Genomic DNA, 23,195 nt, shown 5'->3' on the forward strand with positions numbered 1-23,195 from the left:
ACAATCTGGTTAAGTAAAGCCCTCCTTGGGTCTTCTAAAAGCTCAAGGGAAATAGTTGACTTTAAAAAATAATAATCTCTATTTTGACATAAGGCTCCAGAGGTCTCTGAATCAGAGATGCTTAAAGAGTGACCACAAAATGATTACACTGATTCAATTAAACACAACATTTAGGGTGACTTGATATTATGGCTCTTTTTTTAAAAAAACAACCTATTATTATAGTTACCATGTTATGCTATTGATTTTCTTGCGCAAGTCAATAGTTAGTTAACTACTGGTAACTAAACTTGTGCATTTTTGTTTGTTTGTTTGTTTGTTTTACTATTTTTATTATTTTTATAAATGACTCAAGGTGACAAATATTGCTTCTCTTATTCCCCCCCCCCCTCTGTAACAACAACCCTATTAGGTGGGGTGGGCTGAGGAAGAGCGGACTAGTTCCAAATCACCCAGTTTGTTTTTCACAGCTAGAAACTAAAGGACTCAAGTCTTCCAGTTTCTAGCCTGGTGTCTGAACCACTAGAGCCGTGCTGGCAAACCTATGGCACATATGCCATAGGTGGCACATGAAGCCATATCTGCTGGCATGCAAGCTGTCAGCTCCAGCACGCATGCACACACTGATCAGCTGATTTTAGTCCTTCTGGAGGGGCGGGGAAAGCCTCCAGAGCCTGAGGAGGGTGAAAGTGGCCTCCCCCAGCCCCTCAGAGGCCCGCTGGATCCTTTCCAAAATTCTGGTTGGCCTTTTGGGTCTGTTTTTCACCCTCCCCATGTTCTGGAGGGGTTCCTGGAGCCTAAGGGGGGCAAAAATGGCCTCCCCCGGCCCCTAGGAGGAAATACCAAACTCAGCCTGGAGGCAAGCAGTGTGGCATGGAGGGGGCGCGTGGGGGGGGCGCTTTGCATTATGGGTGCTGGCATGCATGCCCTCGTATTTTTGGCACCCAACAACAAAAAGGGTTGCCATCTCTGCACTAGAGCAAACTAGAATTTATCCCTTTTTGTTTTCCATTCCTCACATCTTTTCTGCAGGATGATTTTAAAAAAAAAGATTAGGGTAACCAGAAGCTAAGTGTTGTCAATGATAGTTCTTATAAAAGTGAAAAAAGGAAATGAAAAGTATCAAAAGCATTGCATTTCATTGCATCTTCTAAGCAATCAGGTAAAATTGTTGTTACTAATGTATTTCACCCTTCTTCGACATGTTGCCCTGTAGATGAATTGAATAGCAAGCCTCATAATATTGAGGATACATAATCAAAATTCATGATAGGAGAGTGTTAGATAATAGGAGTTAGCATCAAATGTTTCCAGAGGGCACCAAGCTTACAGGTTCATGTTCATGAGTCAAGCTCAACTCGAAAGACATCTCATTTCCTCAGTAATAATCTGCTTTCTGTTAACTTTTACAAAAATGCCACAAAACTTAATCTTTCAATAGATTTGATTTTATAGTGATATTTATTCATGTAATATCCCTGATTGTACTGTTTTCTAGTTGAGTCCAAATGTAACAATCATACTGTGTCAGAGATAGTTAAGAAACCCAATCTCAAATCTGGCATGGGGGGCAGGGGGGGCACATACAATAGGGTCTGGAACCGCTTTATCTATTTTTGTTTCCAATTGGGAGATATTGAAAGCTGCAGAAATGGCGGCAGGAATGAGAAAAATAAGCTCTTCCATTCTTCCACTACTGTGAGCTACTAAGTGGATGTTTGCACAACAAAGGAGACATAGACAAAATAAAGTCAGGATTTAAACATCTGCTGTGTTCATGTAGCACCAGGCTACTGAATTAACCTATTTTCTGATTGGGTTCAATTTGGCACACTTTGCAAATAAAAGTACTGGTAACTAAACTTGTTAAATGTGTTCTGTGAGTAGAGCCAATGTATCCATGATGGAATTGCACCTGGAGAAGCTGGAGAGGAATCTTGGCAGCACAGAGCATTCTCAGGGAGGAGATAATACAATACAGAGAGAAACCCAGATTAAGAGTCTGCACAGTCCCAAGCTGGATGGGGAAGAGAGGAAGAGGTTCAGGGTAGCCATATCCTAGAATCTCTCAGGATGTTTCTATCAGTTAGAAACATCCTGAGATGTTTAGTTTGGCAAGATTCTGTCCAATGGGTGTAAGCAAATAAATGCTTTTGCTGTGACATCTTTGGGCTTGGGTCTGATAGTATTTTAAAGAGAGAAACGTGCATCTTACTTCCGGTCTCCAAATTAATATCCTAGTTTTTACTTCTGCTGGAGGCTCCTGTCGCTATTCCACTGGTACAAACACCAGGAATGTTTCTTGTTTTTGATCCTCACTCGCTTATTTTGGGAGGAAATGCTAAATGAATCATCAACCCTCATAAATACATGCAAGACAGAGAAGGGGAAAATCAGGCCAATGACTGTGCCAGAATGTAAATCAGAGTATATCTCAAAATTTAAAATCAATGGCAGTACTACATTACTTTTTCATGGGATGCACAAAGATATATCTATAACATATTATAGATGTTCCTTGAAGTGCACAAAGTTTTAAATAACTTAGCATACAGTAGCTAGCTGGTCATAGATCACAGTCTTCGGGAATGGATCCCTAACTCCAAACAACAGTACGTATCCTCTGTCAAGTTGAAGTTTGAAATGGAATTTGTTTAATGCAACTATTTAAATAATAATTTATACAACTGCTAGCCAGTCATGCTACAATTTAATGACAAGAGAAATGTATGTATGCCTCAGGCAACATAGATGCAGCTGTAAATATGTCTCCTTTTTTTGTCTTTGAATTTATTCAAAATCATTTATCTTTCCTATCTGGTTTTTTTTTTTTTTTAGTTATCTGCAAGACATGCTTTGGACAAGGCCCAATAATTTTGTCTCCTGGTTTGTAGTGAGAGCAACAATGTAGAAAAATGAAAAGCCAAATTATATGTCCATATTTCATATTAAACAAATAGTTCCAATTAAAAGCTCAGCCAGTCACTGAGCTTGGATGAAAATCCTTTTATTTGTCTTTAAGTGAAAACAACAAAGGATTTGTACTGAGCTTTTTCTTTCAATACCTATTTTAGCTCTAACTTTTTCCTTTGCCTGAATCATCCCCTTTGCATACATGTTCTGAATATATCAAGAGAACAGAATAGCAATTTATTGGAAGAAATAAATCCTTATAACTCAAAGTATATGTTGCTGCTGTTTGTGTATACTAAAACTATATTACAAGTGCGTTATCTATGTGTAATGCATACCTAAGCTCATTCAACCAACCACCTTGTCAACTGTGATAAACGAGCGGACAAATGCTGTGTGCTGTTTCACAACAGTAGCTGTAGAAATTTTCTGATGACTGATTGAGAATGATGGTTTTTAAATTATTGCACTCAGTGGTCACTGGGACGCCATCCAATGCTGAGTTTGCCCAGAATAAATCAACGCGAAGCATCTTGCTTAATCCCAGTGTTACTTTTCAGATATTCTTTCTGCTTAGCTGTGAAATGCCATTTTTTTGTTTGTTTTCACCCAACCATATTTTAGCCTTTCTTTCCAAAAATTTCAGTTCATCAGATTCATGCAGTGGACAAAGTCTTGAAATCACTGTAACCCTCAAGCAAGAAGCACTAAAAATGCTCTGCTTCCTGTCTTGGAAATTTTAAATTTGAACTGCTTAGTAATTTTCTGATTCTAATCAAAACACAAAGACAAAGCTGAAAATAATGCAGACTATCCTGTTTAGAAAGTAAACTCTTTATTACGACAGGTTTGTTGAGAAGGGATTTTTTTTTCCTTTCCCAAATTGATTTGCAGTGTAAAATCATCTCTGGGAAAAAAATGGCTGTTTTTCTACATGCTTCATTAACTTTTAGTTTTGTCAGGCAATATAAATAACAATATCAAAAGCACATCTAATTGAATCACCAGTGAGCTCTAAATCCCCATAGTAGAAAAGAACATGGTGTAACTGTGTTGTTAAGTAACGTTGGCTGAGTCAGACAAACAATGGCTCATTTTGCCAACAGGGTTCAAATCCTGAATTTTTAATATATAAAGTTGGCTTTGTCAACACGAAGGATTTGCAGCCCTGATATGTTTTGGATGTGGAATCATTCAAACAATGGTTCCATTTCTTTTGGAAACACAGAAAGAAACTGAAAGCAAAATGAGGCATCAGCTCTCTTAGAAATATACAACTCTTGTGTCTGCTTCTTTGTAACCTTCATTTGGGTTAATTGGAAAATATACGGCAACAATTTTTGAAGCAAGATAACTCAAATTGAGTAACTTGCAAGATGCTGGAATCCAAAGCACTCGTGGGAATAAAACTTGGGAAGTTGTGGCAGTGGTGGGATGCTGCCGGTTGAACAACCGGTTCAGTGAGCATGCGTGTTGCGTGCATGTGTGCTTTGCGTGCATGTGCAGTGCTGAAAATGGAGTATTTAGAAGCTCAGCTTCTTACTTTCCAAGTCAGCAACAGTAAGTAAAACAACTGGAGGGGAGAATCAGCTGTGCTCCACAAATGAGATAAGCTAGAAAGCAAGAAATAAATTACAGGATAGAGCAGGGGTGAGTGGGCGGGCCCAGCAGATCATCAGAGCGAATAGGTTCACTTCCAGCTAATCGTCGGAGCTACCGGTTCGCACAAACCAGTCCGGACCAGTAGAATCCCACCCATGAGTTGTGGTCATGTCAACAGTTTCCAATTACAGTTCCAAGAAACCTGTAGGTTGCATGATTCAAGGGAAAATGGGAAAGGCATCCCCATCTTTCCCACCAATCTCTAACCTCTGCCCACAATCAATTGCCAGCAAGGCTCAATAGGCATGTAGCCATTGCCACTTTGGAACCTAGGTTCGAAATATGGCATCTCTTAATAGTGATGACCAGTGAGGAAAAAGTGAGGGAGCAACTGCAATGCCTGCTGGCAAGATAGGTTTGGCTGGGGGGAGGGGGGTGCTAGCAATTGACAGGTGATCCCACTTTCTTCCTGAAGGGAGGGGTCTTTGGGGACAAAATGGGGGTGGGAGTACAGTTTTCCTCATGGTCCATCGTTCCTTTGTTCCTCCTCTACTCAGCAAAGTGGTAGGCAGTTCTGCAGGTCAGCCAAGGAGAAGGAGAGGGCAGCAGCAGCAGCAGCACTGGGACTCTCCTGAGGGTCAGGAGTGGAAGGGGTAACAGTGCAAGCCTGCATTATATGTGGAAAGAACAATTACCCAAAGGATCACCAATTGTCTAGTACTAAATCTGGCAGAGTTATATATTGGTAACACAATAGCAATGGCACTTCAAAGCTGACAATATACAGTTTTACAATGCTTTACAGTCTTCTCTAAGCAGTTTATAGAGTCAGCCTATTGCCCCCCCAATAATCTGGGTCCTCATTTTACCTACCTTGGAAGAATGGAAGGCTGAGACAACCTTGACAAGGTGAGATTCAAACTGCCAAACTGCAGGCAACCGGCAGGCAACAGAAGTAGCTTGCAGTGCTGCATTCTAACCACCATGGCTCATATGTGTGTATATTGTATGTGTGTATGTTCACACACACCATCAAGTCAATACTGACTTTTAGTAGCTGTCTGGATTAATCCTGGAGTTTTTTGGGCATGATTTGGATGTGGTTTGCCATTTCTTCTTCCTAAGGGTGAGAGAGAAAGAGACTGGCCCAGCTGGCTTTATTCCTAAAATGAGACTACTACTTAGTTTCTAGTCTGGTATCTTAACCCCCACATCCAAACAGGTTCTCATTGATATTTACTCAGAAGGAAATCCCATTGTGCTGAATTTAACTTAGAAAAAGAGATCATTGGGACTGCCATTGAGTCCAATCAGGGGTTCCAGAAATATCTGTAAGAGAGATCTCCTTAGAGATAATTAGTTCAACTGTTGAAATCCTTTTACTGTTAGGCTTTTGAAAACATTCTTCTGAATCGGCTTATTTAAAACTACAGACCTTTATTCTATAATTTAGTCTCTGGTCTTGATCTTCCTTTGGGATATAGATACTTGAAGATATTCCCATCTCCCCCCGTCTTCTAAAAATTAAACACTGCCAGTTGTTTTTATAGGACTTATACATATTTATTTCCCTGGTTTATGTATAATTGTAGTTGGTATAAATATGGCTTATCATTTGTCTGGGGAAATGGATATATGTGCTTTCAGATCTGCTTGAATATTATATTATCATAACCTTCCAGCTCTGACTCATAAAATGTCAGATTTTGTTGCTTCACCAGGCTGAAAGTTTATAAACAAACCAGTGGCTTTATGAACTCTGAAGCTTGATATTTTAATTTGTCCCTATGTCCCATGAAGCAACATAACACTGATAAACTAATTGTATTTCATCATGTTTGCCTTCAGTTAGGCAATGTTCTAAGGAAGAAATGTTTAATTTATTTATCTGAGAACTGATAACTAGATAGCTGTGACAAAATAAGCATTTCTCCCAATGAGAATTTCTGCATCAATTGGTTTTTCTCATTCCCTATTCCTTTAAAAGTGCTTATTTAATATACAGCAAACACTGCACTTTTTCTAATAAACAATGTTTTGACATTGTTGAGAGCAAACATTAATGCTTTTTTTAAAAAAAAATATGGAAACCTGATATCACAGTCCTTAAATGTCCTTTGGGGACATTTCCCAATACATTTAATTATATTATTATAGAAGACTAACTTTTCTCCCTTATTTTGAAAAGAGAAGGAAGAAGATTGAGCAAGAGAAAATAAAATTCTTACTAATCTTTTTTCTCTCAGTCTCTCACTTCTGCCCTTTATTGTTCAAATTCAATTGCATATCTTTCTTCCCGGTGTCACAGAATCATTCATCCCATGTAGTTTTTAAAAAGTACTAATTTGGTTAGATTAGCAAAGTTTGCAATATACTCACATATTGTTATTCAATATAACCCGTATATATGTTGGTACATCACATAATTAGTTTTGAAAAAGTCAAAATGAAAACTATTTCTAGGATGGCAGTATGGAATGTAAAATATTAATTCTATAAAATCTCTCACTATCTGTGCAATTCATGTATCTTCTCTTTGGAGACTCAGCCTGCCTGAAAAACTTTTCAGGTATACCTAGGTAAATAAGGACTTGCTAAGATACAGTAACACGAGAGTAAAATCAAATAGTATGGTTTAATCACACAAATTTGCCTCAGGTCTCTATGGATACTAAATTTAGTTAGTAATGCTATATGGCAATTAGGCAGAAATGAAAACATATCAATGAATAATCAATGAAGAGGCAATAGGTATCACAAGCCAAAATTTCTCTTGCCTGTCTGACCATTGACCTAAAATTAGAATTAGCATATTAATTGTGGAACATCAAATAATGAGTTGCAGCTGTGAATGGATCATATAAAACCTAGTTTCATGAACCAAATGATCATTTTATTTCATATCTAATTCACCAAATGATTTGGATCCAAAGAAACCAAGAAGAATTGTCTCTACAAAAGTTCTTCCATAATTTTGTGGGGGTTCTTTAGTATCAACCATCCATCCTAAAGATAACACTTAATTTCCCCAATCAAGCAGGCTCAATTGGTTTTTGGCAGTGGTTTGCTCCCCAAGCTTGTTTCAATTTAGTTTCTGAACATTTTGTTACCATACTAGGTAACATCATCTATCATCTTCTAGGTAACATCATCTATCATCCAATTACCTCCAACAGACCTATTAGATCCCACAGACTAGGCCTCCTCTGAATTCCATCTACCGGCCAATGCTGATTGGCTACCATCCGGAGGAGGGACTTCTCTGTGGCTGCTCCAGCCTTCTGGAACGAGCTCTCCATGGAGATTCGGACCCTCACCACCCTTCAGGCTTTCCGCAAAGCCCTTAAAACCTGGCTGTTCCGACAGGCCTGGGGCTGACGAATTCCCGTCCCCGCTCGAATTGTATGGTTGTTGATTGTTTTTAAATTGTTGTAGTTGTTTGTCTGTTGTTTTCCTCTTGTTTGTATCCCCCCCCCTATTTTGGTTTGTGAGCTGCCCTGAGTCCCTCTGGGAATAGGGCGGCATAGAAATGCAATAAATCAAATCAAATCAAAATCAAATCTTTGATGATGATAATTAGTCTGGTAATGAAACATCCAGAAATTAAATTGAAACGAATTTGAAGAGCAAACCACTACCAAAATCTAAAAATTGTGCTACAAGTATTTTCTTTTATTTCAAGGTTCAGTTAGTATTTGGATAAAGGATTACCTAGGAATTCCAGAATTGTTGGCTATGTTGAGAATCTGCAAAATCATGCCTAAAGAAAGCAATGATAAATCACTCCTATTGCCTACACCCAGGGTTGCATCTAACGTGGCATTAAAAATGACTGTTCAGACATTCTGAGCTTCAATTGCATTACTTAGGTGGAAGAGTTGTTTAGTCTGTATACTATGTGACTTCCACTGACCTTTGATATCTATACTCTATTAGAAAATAAATTCCTTGCATACTAGAGAGAAATGATAGCTTATTCTAATATAAAAAGAACTCAGCAATAAAATAATCAAAGGTAGACAAATGGAGGGATGAGCACGCAGATGTGAATTCATATCTCATATTCTATTCCATTTCAAGGGATAGTTTTATCACTTGCTTTTGCTTCTGTACTGTGCTGTTTACAACAATCAGAAAGGTTGCATTACTTTCAGTTTTCTGAAAACCAAGCACTTGCAGTAATGTGCTAAAGCTCTGGATAAGAGCTAGACTAAATCTATCAAACCTTCCAGATTTTATCTGCTGTCTTGCAAGAGATCATAACTACACAGAGAGAAAAAACTGGAATAAAAAAGTAAAATTAAAGCTATAAAAATTATTGGACAGTTTTTACTTTTATACCTCCACAGAATCCATAGTTCACTTTTGACATTTCCAGTTGGTTTTATTTGATTTTGCAGTGCTATTAGTTTCAAAGGGTCTTAGGCAACTAACATAAAGATTCACTACTACATTGTGGTCTGAACTCAGTTCATCCAGATTAACAAGAAAAGGGGGGCAAACCACTTCTTTTCCAAAAGAATGAGTTCCCTTCATAATGCAAGTATTATGACAGCAGAAAAGAAATGCATAATCACGCTGTCAAGCTCAAGAGAAAAACACATTCCCCCTGCCCCCCCTTCCGATTATTGCAACAATGAGAGGTTAAACAGCCAACTCTTAAATGAATATCTGGGAAGGGCACTGGTTCATACAGCACATCCAAGCTGATTTTTGTGAGGCAAGACTAGCAGCCTTATCAGTCAATTGTACTAGAATGAATAGCCCAGTATCCTCCAGATGCTGCAGGCTGTAGCTCCATAGTCCTTTATTCTTGACATAGCCAATGGGGAGGACAAATGGGAAAGTTTCCCTTCAGTCCTGATGATTTTATGAACACAGAAACAATTTGGAAGCAGTTTGCCTTCTGTATTTTTAACCCCAAGTTCCCAGTCCAGCCCACAGCCAAAATATTCTCTAGTCCTGGCCCTGCTCCGCTTTCAGCATCAGCCAAAGTTGGTTAGCTGTGCCAGGCTAATTAAGCTGAAATTCAAAGTATCTGGATGGCATGACATTGCTTGTCCCTGATCTACACAAATCAGGCTATCAAAACATGTGTTGCAGACTCTTCCAGGTGACTGAACTCTCACAAAGCAAGAGAAAATAAAGGACATGAAGCATAAATCATGAAGGTGGCATTTCTCCCTTCTTCACTCTCCATTTCAACATCAAGCAAAATAGGAAGATTGGGAGTGGAAAATGAGATTTATTTATTTACTTACTTATGTACTTACTTATATAGCCGCCTATCCATCCATGGTGACTCAGTGTGGATTACAGAATATAAAACCACATTTAAAACAATAAAACTAATTAAAAATCAAATTAATTAATATAGTATAATATAATAACAATCACCCCACCCCAGCAACAGCAGATCACATGAGCCATTTAATGGGCTCCCTCCCGCTCTGGGTTCCCCAGGCCAGCTGGCAGATAGTACATAATCAATAAATCAATCAGCAAAAGGAAATTGACAATCAAGAATTGAAACCTTATCTACTATCAGTGTCAGAGAGGTTCACAGAAATAACCTTTATTATACTGATTTAACTATAATCTGAATGTGTGACTGGTTTACAACAACAAATATATAATTATGTTTCTTCTTGAGGTTTTTGGAGGGGAAACAGGGTACAAATCTACATATCAATGAAAGTGGTACCCGTGAGAGTTTTCTACTTGATACAAATGTAATCAAGCTGAGAAATAAATTTTACCTATGGAATGAACATGTTAGGTCCCTTCCCTGTTTATGTGTTTGGCCTCAATAAGTATCAGCTTTTTCTCTTAAACTGGTTGGGCTTTTTTTCATTGCTAATCTGAAATACTATGCACCCATTCTTGAGTTAGTAGAAAATGATGCCTCCATGAAATCAGTATCATCATTGCTAATCTCTTTCTGGTCTCTATTCCACATCAGTTCTATTACATGTCTTTCCACCAAGGAACAAAGCCTCACAACCTTTACTTGCCTTGAGGCCAACATTGGATGATATAAAAAGAAAAAGAAAAACTACCATTCTGACAACAGTTTAGTTTATGAAACTTAACCTTTTCCCCATGATGGGGAAAGTCCTAAGGGCAACAGCAAGAGATCTCAATAGAAAAAATATATACATTGGCAGGATATGTATGTCCCAAAGTTACCATAGGTAGAAGTGTGGACTTGTGAGCACAGTATATAAATACCCAGACAGTATGAAAAGGAAGTTTGTTTGTTTGTTTGAAGATGTTTGTTCCCCCACTTCATCCTTTAAAATATTTTTGACCATCTGCAAACCATAGGGTTTGCTTTGTTGCCGGTAACTTTGAGACCCAAAATATATGGCAGGTTTTAAGGAAGAGAACAAATCCAATGCATTTTCTTTTTCCATTGTCTCAGAGAGACAATTTTGGTTAAATAAAGATGGGATAGTGCACACACATGCCTTGGTTTGTGAGAGGCAGGAATTTAGCAGGAGAAGGAGAAAAAAATAGAAGGGGACTGGAAAGCCAGGCTGACTAAATGTTAACAGAAAAAAAACCTCATATAAGGGGAAAAGGAGAAAGTGTCTAATCAGGTAGATTTCAATTTACAAAATTATTTAGGAAATAATTTCAATAAGATGGTTCTTTAGTTTGCAAAGGTGAATCTATTAGTGTTGTGAGGTCATATTGCCTTGAAAATATTCCAGACAGCAAACTGCTCTTCAAGATGTTCAGATCAGCATCTTTTCTTAGCTTCAAGCAGGAGCACGTAGAGGCCACAAGGCAATTCTCCCCAACCCTGCCTTTATTGTAGAGAAAAGGGTTTTCTATATTTAAAATCAGGCAGATGTTGAATAAGAGGTTAGAAAGAATGGGATTTACCATTTCCCTTCAGTCTCAGATTTAAATTAGTATTTGTAGGAAACATGATTTTCTAAGTAGCAAATTAACAGAGAAATAACATCTGTTCCAAGGCTACTTTGGTCTTTAGAGAAATAGGGAAAAATTTACCTACAAAATGTGCTAAATTTAATTTATTCTATGCTTCTGGTACATAATATTTATGTATTGTGTCTCTGGTATTTATGTTCTCTGTACATGCTCAGTAAATTGTGATATTTTTATGCATGTTGGAACCTCTTTAGCAGAGTTCCTTTAAGTTAGGGGCAATCAATAATATAATGTAGCTGCTCAGAGGCTCAGATTTCTGATCTTAAAAAATAATACTTTTTACTTCCCTTGACACCGAAGGGATACTTAAAGCTAAAAAGGAAGTACATTTTTCCTCTTTGCTTTTTAATAAAATTTGATTTTGTTTTATTTTGTAAGATTGATCTGGCTCTCAAAGGGGATGGAGCTGATTTCCCTAGCCACACACGTTCACACCCCACATTCAGGAAGTGCTGGAGTAGAATTTATTTCATTTTTGCCATGAGGGAAAAAGGAAAGGAAAGGAAAGATACCTAGATTATTTCCATGGAAATGTGAAGCAAAAATAATAATCTCAAATCATGAATACAGTGAGAGAAATTTTATCTATGAATCGCTCTGCATCAACCAATAGTCAAGTTTTGTGATCCTTAGTGGAATAGCTGCCTTTGAGTTGTGATTATTACAATTATTACATCTGGTGGAGAATGAAAACTAGCTAAGTATACTGTACAAACTCTGATGAAGAGATTTAAATAATATTCTTCTTCCCTTTTCATAGGACCTCCATCTGTCTCTAAAATGGCTCTTCAGAGTTATTTCAGTTGCTGGAATGGAACAGTGATCAAGTTGAGACGGGTGTGCGATTTCATCAAAGATTGTGCAGATGGAGAAGATGAAGGACAGATATGCAGTAAGTCAAATCAGCTCTAAAATTTCAGAACATTGCCTTGCTCTATAGCAATGAAAATTATCTCACTTCTACAAAGGAACCTGAATTTGTTCTTTGAACTCGACGCTAAATATACATGGGGGGGGGACACTTCAGTCTCCCAGCAAATAAACATTTTTAATTTTTCTGACCAAAGAAGGAAACTGCAAATGTTGCATCCAGATCACTCCCTAAAGAACACAGAAGTTGTAAGGAACTTGGATCTCTAGTATAGGTTCTCCCTGTTCTCCCAGGTTCTACAAGTAAGGCTCTACATTTAGTCAAGAAAAACAAAATGACAGGTACAGTATATGGTACCTTGCTCAAAAGTAGTAACTATGGGAAGGATCTTGGAGTCCTAGTGGACAACCATTTAAATATGAGCCAGCAGTGTGCAGCAGCTGCCAAAAAAACCAACACAGTTCTAGGCTGCATAAACAGAAGGATATAATCAAGATTATGTGAAGTATTAATACCACTTTATAATGCCACACTTTATAAGGCTGCATTCAGTTTTGGTCGCCATGATGTAAAAAAGGTGTTGAGACTCTAGAAAGAGTTCAGAAAAGAGCAACTAAGATGATTAGGGGGACTGGAGACTAAAACATATGAAGAATGGTTGCAGAAACTAGGTATGTCCAGTTTAATGAAAATAAGGAGGAGGGGAGACATGATAATAGTGTTCCATTACTTCAGGGGCTGACACAAAGAAGAGGGAGTCAAGCTAGTCTCCAAAGCAGCTGAGGGTAGGACAAGAAGCAATGGGTGTAAACTAATCAAGGAGAGAAGCAACTTAGAACTAAGGAGAAATTTTCTGACAGTTACAGCAATTAATCAGTGGAACAACTTGCCTCTAGAGGTTGTGAATGCTCCAACACTGGAAGTTTTTAAGAAAATGTTAGATAACCATTTGTTTGAAGTGGTGTAGGGTTTCCTGCCTAAGAAGTGGGTTGAACTAGAAGACCTCCAAAGTCTCTTCCAACTCTGTTATTCTATTCTATTCCCAGATTAGATGACTACATTATCTAATCTGTAGTCAGGAGGAGGGCACCAAGGAGGACCTGCCCATATACTAATTAATATACAGAACACTTTTGGGTTGTTGTTATTCAGTCTCTATGTCATGTCTAACTCTTTCTGACCCCATGGACCATAGCACACCAGTCCCTTTCTCCCATCCTCCACTGTCTCCCTGAGTCTGTCCAAACGCATGCCCACCACGCCAATGACACCATCTAACCATCTCATACCATCCCTTCTCCTTTTGTCTTCAATCTTTCCTAACAGGATCTTTTCCAGTGCGTCCTCTCTTCTCATTTGGTGGCCAAAGTATTTGAGCTTCAGCTTCAGTAAACAGTTAAGGTCTATTTAATAGACTTTAAGTAGGAGAAGGCAACTGAGTCAAACCTGAAGACAGGGATAGGGTAGAAAACACAAATCGGTCCACTTCCATTGTATTCATAAGCATAGGAAAGGAATATAGGCATCAGGATATTTTGATTTTAAAATATTGTTAAGTAACAAGATATGTCTGGAGGCTTAAAATGGAACCAACATGGAATTTATAAAGCTTAAATTTATAAAGTAACAACAGGAGAAGGGAAAAAAGGCAGGAAGGATAAGTAGACATCAGTTATTACATAAATCCTGACTTATGTCTCTGAAGCAGAGTGAATCATGATGATTCAGTTTCTTACTATATGTGGGAGGCAGAAGTGTGTGAAATAAGATTAGAGAATGACTTTTCCCCACACCTCCTCTTGTTGAGAAAGGAAATTAGTTGCATGTATTTTAGATGAAACATGAGCCAGTAACTGCAATGTCTTGAGAATTCTATTGAGGATTTGTTTGTGTGATGAAAAGGGGCCAGTTTATTTGAAATGTGCTGGTAGGTGTGATTCAGCTCAAATTACCCACAAAGGAAACAGTAGGAGATAATTTTTATAATGTTACAGCATTCTTCATAAACTACTAAATAGCTATCTATAAAACTATCTATAAATCAAGAAGTTACCTGCACAGATTTCTGAATGACTAGGCATGCTGAATATATTCTTTCTCCCTATAGAAATGCCTCTAACACCATTTCATACCAAAACAGTGTTCCAGCAGTGCAAAAGACAGGGCTTGTGTGTTAACAGTTAAGGAAGGCAGTTTACTTCATTTTAATATATTTTATTGAGGGAAATTAATCAACATACAACAGAGTTAAAAGGTCAACAGAACCTCAAAAAAAAAATAAACAGAGCAATACAAAAAGGGAAAAGGTATAGAAATTATATTATGAACAGAGCAACCTATTATTGTTACTACAAAGTTAATCTTAATATATAGCCAGTAGGTTTTAATTCTATTTGATCTTGGTTTTGTATTGTTGGAAGATTCTTAGTCAACTTGATCACACTTTCAAATAAAAATAAGAGGTGTAAATATTTATATGAATAGAATGATGTACAATAAAGCTATAATGATGTTGGAAAATTTGATTCCAGTCTATTGTTTTTCAAACTTCAGAGAGATAACTACATCTTGGTATGCACAGAAGATGAAATTAGGTGTTTGCAATTATTTTACAATGCCAAGCATGCACATAGTAGCCAGAGTCATTGGGAGTTTGGTGGCATACAAATTTATAATAAAAATAATAACTTGAATTATTACATTTTGCGTCTAACTATAGATTACTCACACATAATAAGTATACAGAGGGGTATCCCAAGTGTCTGTCTTAGACCCAGCATTTTTCAATATATTCATCAGTGATTTAGATGAGAAATTTGTAGGCGACATCAAGCTGGCAGGAATAGCCAACACTCCAGAAATTAGTCTTAAGAGACAGAAGGACCTTGACAGACTGGAACACTGTCAAGTGTTCAAAATGAACAAAATGAAATTCAATGATGAGAAAAGTAAGATTCTACATCTAGGCAAGAAAAAACAAATGCACAAGTATGGAATAGATAGTACCTTTATCAATAGTAGTAACCTGAGAGTCTTGGAGTCCTAGTGAGAAATCACTTAAATAGGAGCCAGCAGAGTGCTGCAGCTGCCAAAAAAGCCAGTGCAGCCCTAGGCTGCATTGCCAGAGGGTTAGAATCAAGATCACATGAAGTGTTAATGCCACTTTATAATGCCTTGTAAGACCACACTTTGAATATTGCATCCAGTTTTGATTGCCATGATATAAAAAAAGATGTTGAGACTCTAGAAAGAGTGCAGAGAAGATCAGCAAAGATGATTAGTAGACATATAAAGAACAGTTGCAGGAATTTGGTATGTTTAATGGAAAAAAGAGTAGGGGTGATATGATAGCAGAGTTCCAATATCTAAGGGGCTGCCACAAAAAAGGAGGGGGTCAACCTATTCTCTAAAGCATCTGAAGGCAGGACAAGAAGCAGTGGATAGATACTAATCAAGGAGAAAAGCAATTTAGAACTAAGGAAAAAATTCCTGATAGTTAAGACAATTAAATTGGTGAAATGACTTGCCTCCAGAAGTTGTGGGTGCTCCATCACTGGAGGTTTTTAAGAAGAGATTGGACAACCATTTTATCTGAAATGGTATAGGGTCTTCTTCTTGAGCAGGGGTTTGTGTTACATAGTCCTCGCACTTACGAATGACAGCTCGGCAGCAGCCAGGCGCGTCTTAGCCAATCAGACGCGCCTGTCAGTTACTGGGCTGTCAAGCGCGAGTCAGCCGAGTATAAAAGGCAGCACGATTCCAATGGCTCCCTGATCTACTACATAGCTGCTGAAGCTATCCGGTTTACTGTTCTGTCTCTCCGATCTACCGCGCACAGCTACAAGCCTGTCCGTTCTACTTCAATTGTTTCTGTTACATCGTTCTTGTTAAATTAAACTGGTTACTGTTACCTTTGAGCCTCTGTGATTCCTTGTGAAGATATAATAGTTTGCACTAGAATACTTCCAAGGTCCCTTCCAACTCTATTATTCTGTTATTAGACATGTATATTTCCAGTCTTTGGCTATGGCAGGGAAGATAGGAAAGAAAAATGATGGTATAATATTCAAATATAGCCAGGTGGCCCATGGCTCTATGTTACATATAGCTTGATATTCAATGATTGTTACAATATAATAATTTTTTATATTATTTTTTTATTTTTTTGAATAGACACAAAGAAACAAGACACAACAAACACCATAGAAACATATTCCATTACAAATTATAAAAAGTGTGTCAATTGGTTACAAAGAACTTTCGTGCATCGCTTCCATAGCCATCACCTATAATCTATATCAAATTATAGATTTTACATCAAATATATTTATATATATTACTATCATCATACCTGATCCTTCATATGACTATAGTTGTTTTAACATCCCTTTATAACAAATATTCCAAAATTCAAAGCAAAACCACATAATGGCATTCCATTGTCTATTTTCAATATCATCCAACAACATTCTATCTTTGTGAAACGTTCTAAATAAAAATTAATTATGTTTGATAACAAAGTTTCTAAACCTCCTTTCTTAATCACTGTTTACAATTTATATCCAATTTCAATATTATAGGCTTTCATACATAAATAAGTTTCAAAACTTCCTTTCATGGTCACCATTTAAAATTTATATCAAATTTTCTCTTGTAAAACCAACACATATTATACATTATATCATTATCAATTATTTATCAACCATATACATTATCACTTCATTTTTAACATAATGCTTTAATTTTAACTATTTAGCTAGTATTTTGTTAATAGTTTTCATGTCTCAACCTGTGTCTTTCCAGTAGTAGTACAGTCTTATTTCTTTTGCCTTATGTGGGATTAATCTTCTGGTTTTTTCCTTAATCAACTTTGTGTGGACTTCTCTTTGCAACTTGTTGCTTGTTGCATGTCTTATAAATTCTTGAAACCCTCCATCAGCTTCTTTAATCAGCTTATCTTTGGTTATCAGTAGTACTTTTGTCAAAGTTCCTCTCCTTAAATCCATCAATTCTTCTCTTTTTTCTCCTTCTATACCTTGAAATCTGGGGTAGAGATCCTTTCCATCTCTCTTCCCTTTCCATGTTCCATTCTTTCCATTTCCAACCACACAAAGATCTCTGTCAATATCCACAGTTATCTTGCCTCTTTGTTCATTTTTCCCTTGGGTTTTTGAGATTCTAACCTCCACTTTTTCCATTAGCTGGCTATCTTCAATTTCATCAAATTTTGCTATATTACCATCTATATTTTCTATGATGTTTCTAATAATTTTTGAATTTCAAACATAATCTGTTGTAATGTTATGGTTTCTTCTTGGTATTGTGTCATTGTCCAATTTATAAACACTGTAGTTGGAAAACAAAGCTTTTATTTGCACTGCTCTCTCGCTGCCAAAGAGACATCCAAAGGGCACCTGCATCAACAACCCATCTTATCTCTTTGCAAGCTAAAATCTTTGAAGTGCAAGGTCAAAATGATCAAAGAAAAGAGAGAAAAAAATATTTCCAGAACTCAGCCTCCAACCTCCAAGTGGCAGTGTAACTTCTTTTCCCTCTGATGTTACTGCTCTCTTTATATTCCTTTTATATCCTTTTTATATTCCAAGCTTAAAAGAAACAAGGCTCTTAAATAGAACAAAATAAAAAGAAAAAAACCATCCAACCCAGTATTGTGAAAAAATTTTAAAAAGATTTAATCCATAGGTTTAAAAAAGTAGAAGAAAAGCCAATACTTTCACTTTAAAAATTAGGAAGTGTTTGCAAAACTTCCATCCATAGAAGACAATTTTAAAAAATAGAATAACACACTTAAATTCGCTGCTTATTTTCTTTTCTTTACAAGTTTGATTGGGTTTTAATCTTTTTTGGGCAGTCTCTTTTGTAAAAATAAAATTTCCTCACCAGATGGACACACTTTCTCTTTCCACTTTCCTCCCGTTGCGGAGCTGTCCTGACTTCAGCAGCTTGGGGCTGTGCTTCTATCGCCAGCTAGAAGAGATTCTCTTGGATCAATCAGGGACTTTGCAATGTCCCTGAGATCAGCAAGACGTACTCTTCCCTGTCATCGTCTCTTCGGGATGGTTTAGGTCCAGATGGACCATCCAGCAGTGATCTTGGAGCTCTGAGATCGCACATCCGTATCGTCGTGATGTCAGCTCCTTTCTCCAATGTAATAAAATTAAGGAGAAGTAGATTGACATTTCCACTCACTCATGAACCTCATTGAATGACATTGGCTTAGCCTACCTAAAAAGATTTTATGTGGATAAATTTCCAGAAGAATCATATGTAGCTGCTTGGAGACTTTGGAGAAAGGGCAAATTATAAAGAGTTGCACATTTTAATCATATATTACTGGGGAATATTTTAAATAATCATAGATTTATAGTTTTTTTAAGAGAAATATGTTGTATCATTACCTAAAAAAATCTCTTTTTTATTTAAAATTATATAGAAACCTTTTAACTAAAAAATAGCAAGGAGTGATGAACCATTAGTTGTGATTCAATAGATTCTTGGTGGGTTTATTGATTAAAATGTTATTCATCATATTCCAGAACGAATTTAACAATATACTGGTAAGGAGAACTTGTCTGAGAAGGTATATTATACCCACAGCGTTTGGTTTATCGTAATGCATTTGACAGGTCTGCTTTTGTATATGAATTCACCTAAATTTACAAATGAGAACCTCAGAAAGATACTTGGAGCACATGATATCTGTGCAAATTCTTTCCTCCTTTCAATTATGCTTATCAGAGTCTGATCTGGGCAAACTGAAAAATAATCATGGCAATTTTGCCTAACACACAAGTTAGATATGTTAAATCTTGCAATGGAACTGGGGTAAATGGTTGTCAGTAGCTCACTACATGCAGGAAACATTACAATAAATGAAGAAGCCTGTGTTTTCTCAGCACCAAACAATCAGAGCTTCATAAAGTTACATTTATGAGAAATAGAAGTCTGAGCTAGCAGTTGCACTGCTAAATACATCTTCATTTATAGTTCCACACTCAGTTTCCCTGCCATTTTCCTCGATATTCTAGACTCTAGGCAGTATTTAATGCTTAGACATTTCCCTTAAATGTTCTACTTCATTACACCATTCTATATACTATACTTTGGCCCAAAGTGAATTAAACTGAATGGCATGCAGGGCTGCTTCAAGAAGAATTCAAGGTGCATCTAGTTTGACATATTCTGATTTAGCCTGAGGCTACATCAGAATCTCCTGCTGATTTGGAGAATGGAATCCAATTAGAGAAGAATGAATGTGGCATTCCCTTTAAAGGGGAGAAACTGGTAGGATTTTATAATCCAATATTTTTCTGACTTTTTCTAAAACATACCCCCATAGAGGGCAGAAAAGAGCAGAGGAAATGTAATCCTCAAGTTGCCACTGTCATAAATGAGCAGTCCCCTTTTTGTCTGCTGGCTACATGATCTCCATCAGTTACAGTTCATATCATACAGCCCATGTCATGGTACGTCTTGGAGGACAACACTTGGTAATCACAGAGTAGTTTGTATTATCCTCACATTCAGTACTGATGAAAAGAAGTAAAGCAATATAGGTACAGTAAGACGGGCTGGAAAACTACAACTTGAAAACCAGTCAGCACTAGGGAAATATGAAGTAATGGTTTGATTTAGTATAAACCCACTTCCTATGTTTTTACTATAAAATAGTTGGATTCATATTCACTGTCATCACAGCAAATGATGGTTTAACTGTGATTATTTATTTGCTTTAAAAAATGTTCAGGTTAGTAGTGGAAATAAACATGCTCCAAATCATAAATATCTGCCATTTCCAGGGTTCTGTGCTCATGGGACTGTTTAACATGATTGATATCCTCATTTACTTTTATGACGAAGATCATGTGTATGTATATGTCTTTATATATGCAGATTACTTGCCTCTGCTGAGCAATTGTTCAAGAGATTTGTGTCTATGGCTTAGCAGTAACAAAGGTCTAGCTTAAACTATATGACACCTATTTATTAAACTTTGCCCCGAGAAGTTGGGATAGATGGATGAATGTATGTTTTGTTTGGCTTGCATTTGAAAGTGTTGCTAATCTAAACCGAATCTCCTGGATGATGTATGGACTATAACAGTCACCCTTCAGAATTCATATCAGAATGGTATATATAGTCCATTTTCCCTTAAACTCTTAAAGCAGAAAGATATATTTCTGAAATACATACATAAATTTAAAATGTTCATTTAAAATTTAAAAACAATATATAATAAATTAATAGATGCAAACTGGAAATAACCAAACCCATTCATACCTGTAGATAAATGGATGAACAGAAGGGTAAAACTCCTTTATTTTTTATGTCTGAATATGCCATTTAATACATGGCCTATTATAGCATTATAGAATTTTGATACATGCTTTATTTCTACCAGTGCCTTCAAAGTGGAAAAAATGAAATAACAATAACCTCACACTAACATTTTAGTTGGTACATTTTCTTCCTCTATAGAATTGACCTTGGGCATCTTGGTATTAAGTCAAGAAATAAATGTTTTAAGTATATAAACAATGTATCATGTTTTTGCAGGTGAATGGGTTTTTGAAATCTGGTTGTCCAGTATGAAGTTTAAGAAAAGGCCAAGCTGAAATGTTGTTTTTTATTTTAGCAACACCTTACCAGGAACAAAAAGAACGAAGTAAAATAAGTATGGAAAAAAAGAGTTCTGTGGAACTACTGTCCTCTATATGCACATTAGAGTTAGTATTGATTCAGTTATTGCTTGGAATGCAATAGATTATAAATTCACCTTTTAAGCACAACAACTTTCTTAAGATGGTAAAATGTTACTGAATAAATATGCATTTTAAATGGAAAATTTCCAAAAAAATTAAGTCAAATTAAGATCCGTTGTGTAAGTAATGGTTGCATAAGTTAAATTTAACAGTAACTGGTGTGTGATGGGGTATCACTGAAAAAAAAATCAGTTTTCAAATAGCAAAAACATGCAGTAATATCCATAATGATCTCCAACCTTGTTATTCACAGTCATTGATGTGCTCTAGGAATCAGCTGACCACTCAACTTGGAATTTAGTTCTAATATTTAAATATCTGAAAGGATTAAGAATTTGCTACAATATAAGTAAAAAAAAGCAGTCCTTGTAGATCTGGTCCTTCTTTGATCCCACTGGCAAATGATTCACTTAAAATGTCACAGACTCATCTCGGTTATCTACAAAGTCTTACCAAATGCAATCTACATTAAAGGTACCTCTTCAGTAAAAAGAGAAAACTAGAAAATTAAAGGAAAATTATAATTTTCCTATTTTTACTAATGCAGTTTATTGCTACTGGTTGTTTAATTAATATAAGAACTGAAGTTATGGAATTATTTGAAAGTTGAACCTGAAGATATAGTTCATGACTGATGATACATTATAATTAAAACCATAAAATATATGAACTATGTATTGCCAATCCAAACTTCTTCGTCAGTTCATATGGCAGCCTTAGAAAAAGAACTATTTTTAGGCCGCATCCATATATACATGTAGAAATATGAAAATAATCCTGATCCTATTTTACACAGTTCCCATAAGATCATGATTTGTTTCCTTTAATCTCCAGTAATTGTGGGACTGCAACATTCATCTTCATCAGGCAGCATGGCCAAAATAACCAATATTCAAGAATGATAGGTATTGTAAACCAGCACTGTCTGTAAGAATCACTTTGATAATGTTTGATGCCTAGTCTCAACTTTGGTAGGGAGTGGGTGAAAAAAATGTTTGTGTAGGTTTATTATTTATTTATCTATTTTTACACAATGATTTAGTAAAATTATTGTATACTAGACCACCCATAAGTTTCAGAAATATTCATGGGTGACCAAAAGTTCAGTGGTAGCAAATGTGACTTCTAACTTTCTGTTGACTTTTTTTTTTCATTTTATTGACATTTATAGGCCGCCCTTTTCCCTAAGGGGACTCAGGGCGACTTCCCAATCGAGTTTCCTGGTGGGGAGCTGGCAGTGTCAGAAATCCTCCCTCTTCTTTCCTTTCTTCTTCCCCCCCCCCCCTCTTCCTTCCTCTATCCTCTTTACTCTCTTCTCTTCCTAGTGGTTGCTGTTGGGTGGAAGATGGATTGAGGAAGTGTGTGTGAGTTCAAAGAGTTCAAAAACCCCTTTTATTAATTTACTGTGAATTCTGCTCATTCACATCCAGCAAAGTCTTTCAAGGGAGGACTTATAGTCACAGACCTTATCTGCTTGGAGCTGCCAGGCCGATATCTGCAAAACTTGCAAGGAGTCTCAGAGAATCATGAACCAATTAAATGAACTAATTGTCTCCTGAAAACTCCACTCCCCTTTTGCTCCTCTTTTATTTCCTCTGGAAGGGACCATTCATCATCCACCTGTGGCCTTACTGCCAAGTCAACCCCTGTTCTTTAACTGTTTCCGTCGTATGGCAACTCTGCACATGCGCACACTGGAAGAGGCTCCAGCTGTTCATCTGCCTCACTGATGTCTGACTCTGAAAGCAACTGATAGCTGGCATACGGCTCTAGCCCCCTCTCTGCCTCTGACACAGATCCCTCATCAGAGCCTTTCCCAGACTCCAGGACTGGCCCATGTTCCTCCCCAACCTCCTCACTGTCCGAATCTGCTGCCAGCTCTTCTGGCCGCTGGTGGGCCACAACAGCTGGTGGAGGATGCACCATTTCTCCACTGACATCTCTCTTCAAGCTTCCCACAAGCAAAGGAAGTAGGAACGAGGAAAGGAGTGGTCGCCAATTATATCATTTTCTTCTGAGTTTCCCAATGATTTGTGGGTAACTCTCAGGGTATGTTAAAATGAGGA

The 23,195-nt window shown here is 37.0% G+C and overlaps 1 protein-coding gene across 1 annotated transcript in view; it reads left to right on the forward strand.

The window, feature by feature from the left end:
* The window catches only part of ALK (ALK receptor tyrosine kinase), a 659,766-nt gene that overhangs the window by 495,054 nt on the left and 141,517 nt on the right, over window positions 1-23,195 (forward strand). The window contains exon 6 of the mRNA XM_087718714.1: window positions 12,236-12,367. Coding sequence (XP_087574840.1) covers window positions 12,236-12,367 — 132 coding nt within the window. The remainder of the gene's footprint in view (window positions 1-12,235; window positions 12,368-23,195) is intronic.

The sequence above is a fragment of the Thamnophis sirtalis genome, unplaced genomic scaffold (genome assembly GCF_051295495.1).
Source record: "Thamnophis sirtalis isolate CommonGarterSnake01/CBP01778 unplaced genomic scaffold, rThaSir2_p1.2 scaffold_6, whole genome shotgun sequence".
Classification (NCBI taxonomy): domain Eukaryota; kingdom Metazoa; phylum Chordata; class Lepidosauria; order Squamata; family Natricidae; genus Thamnophis; species Thamnophis sirtalis.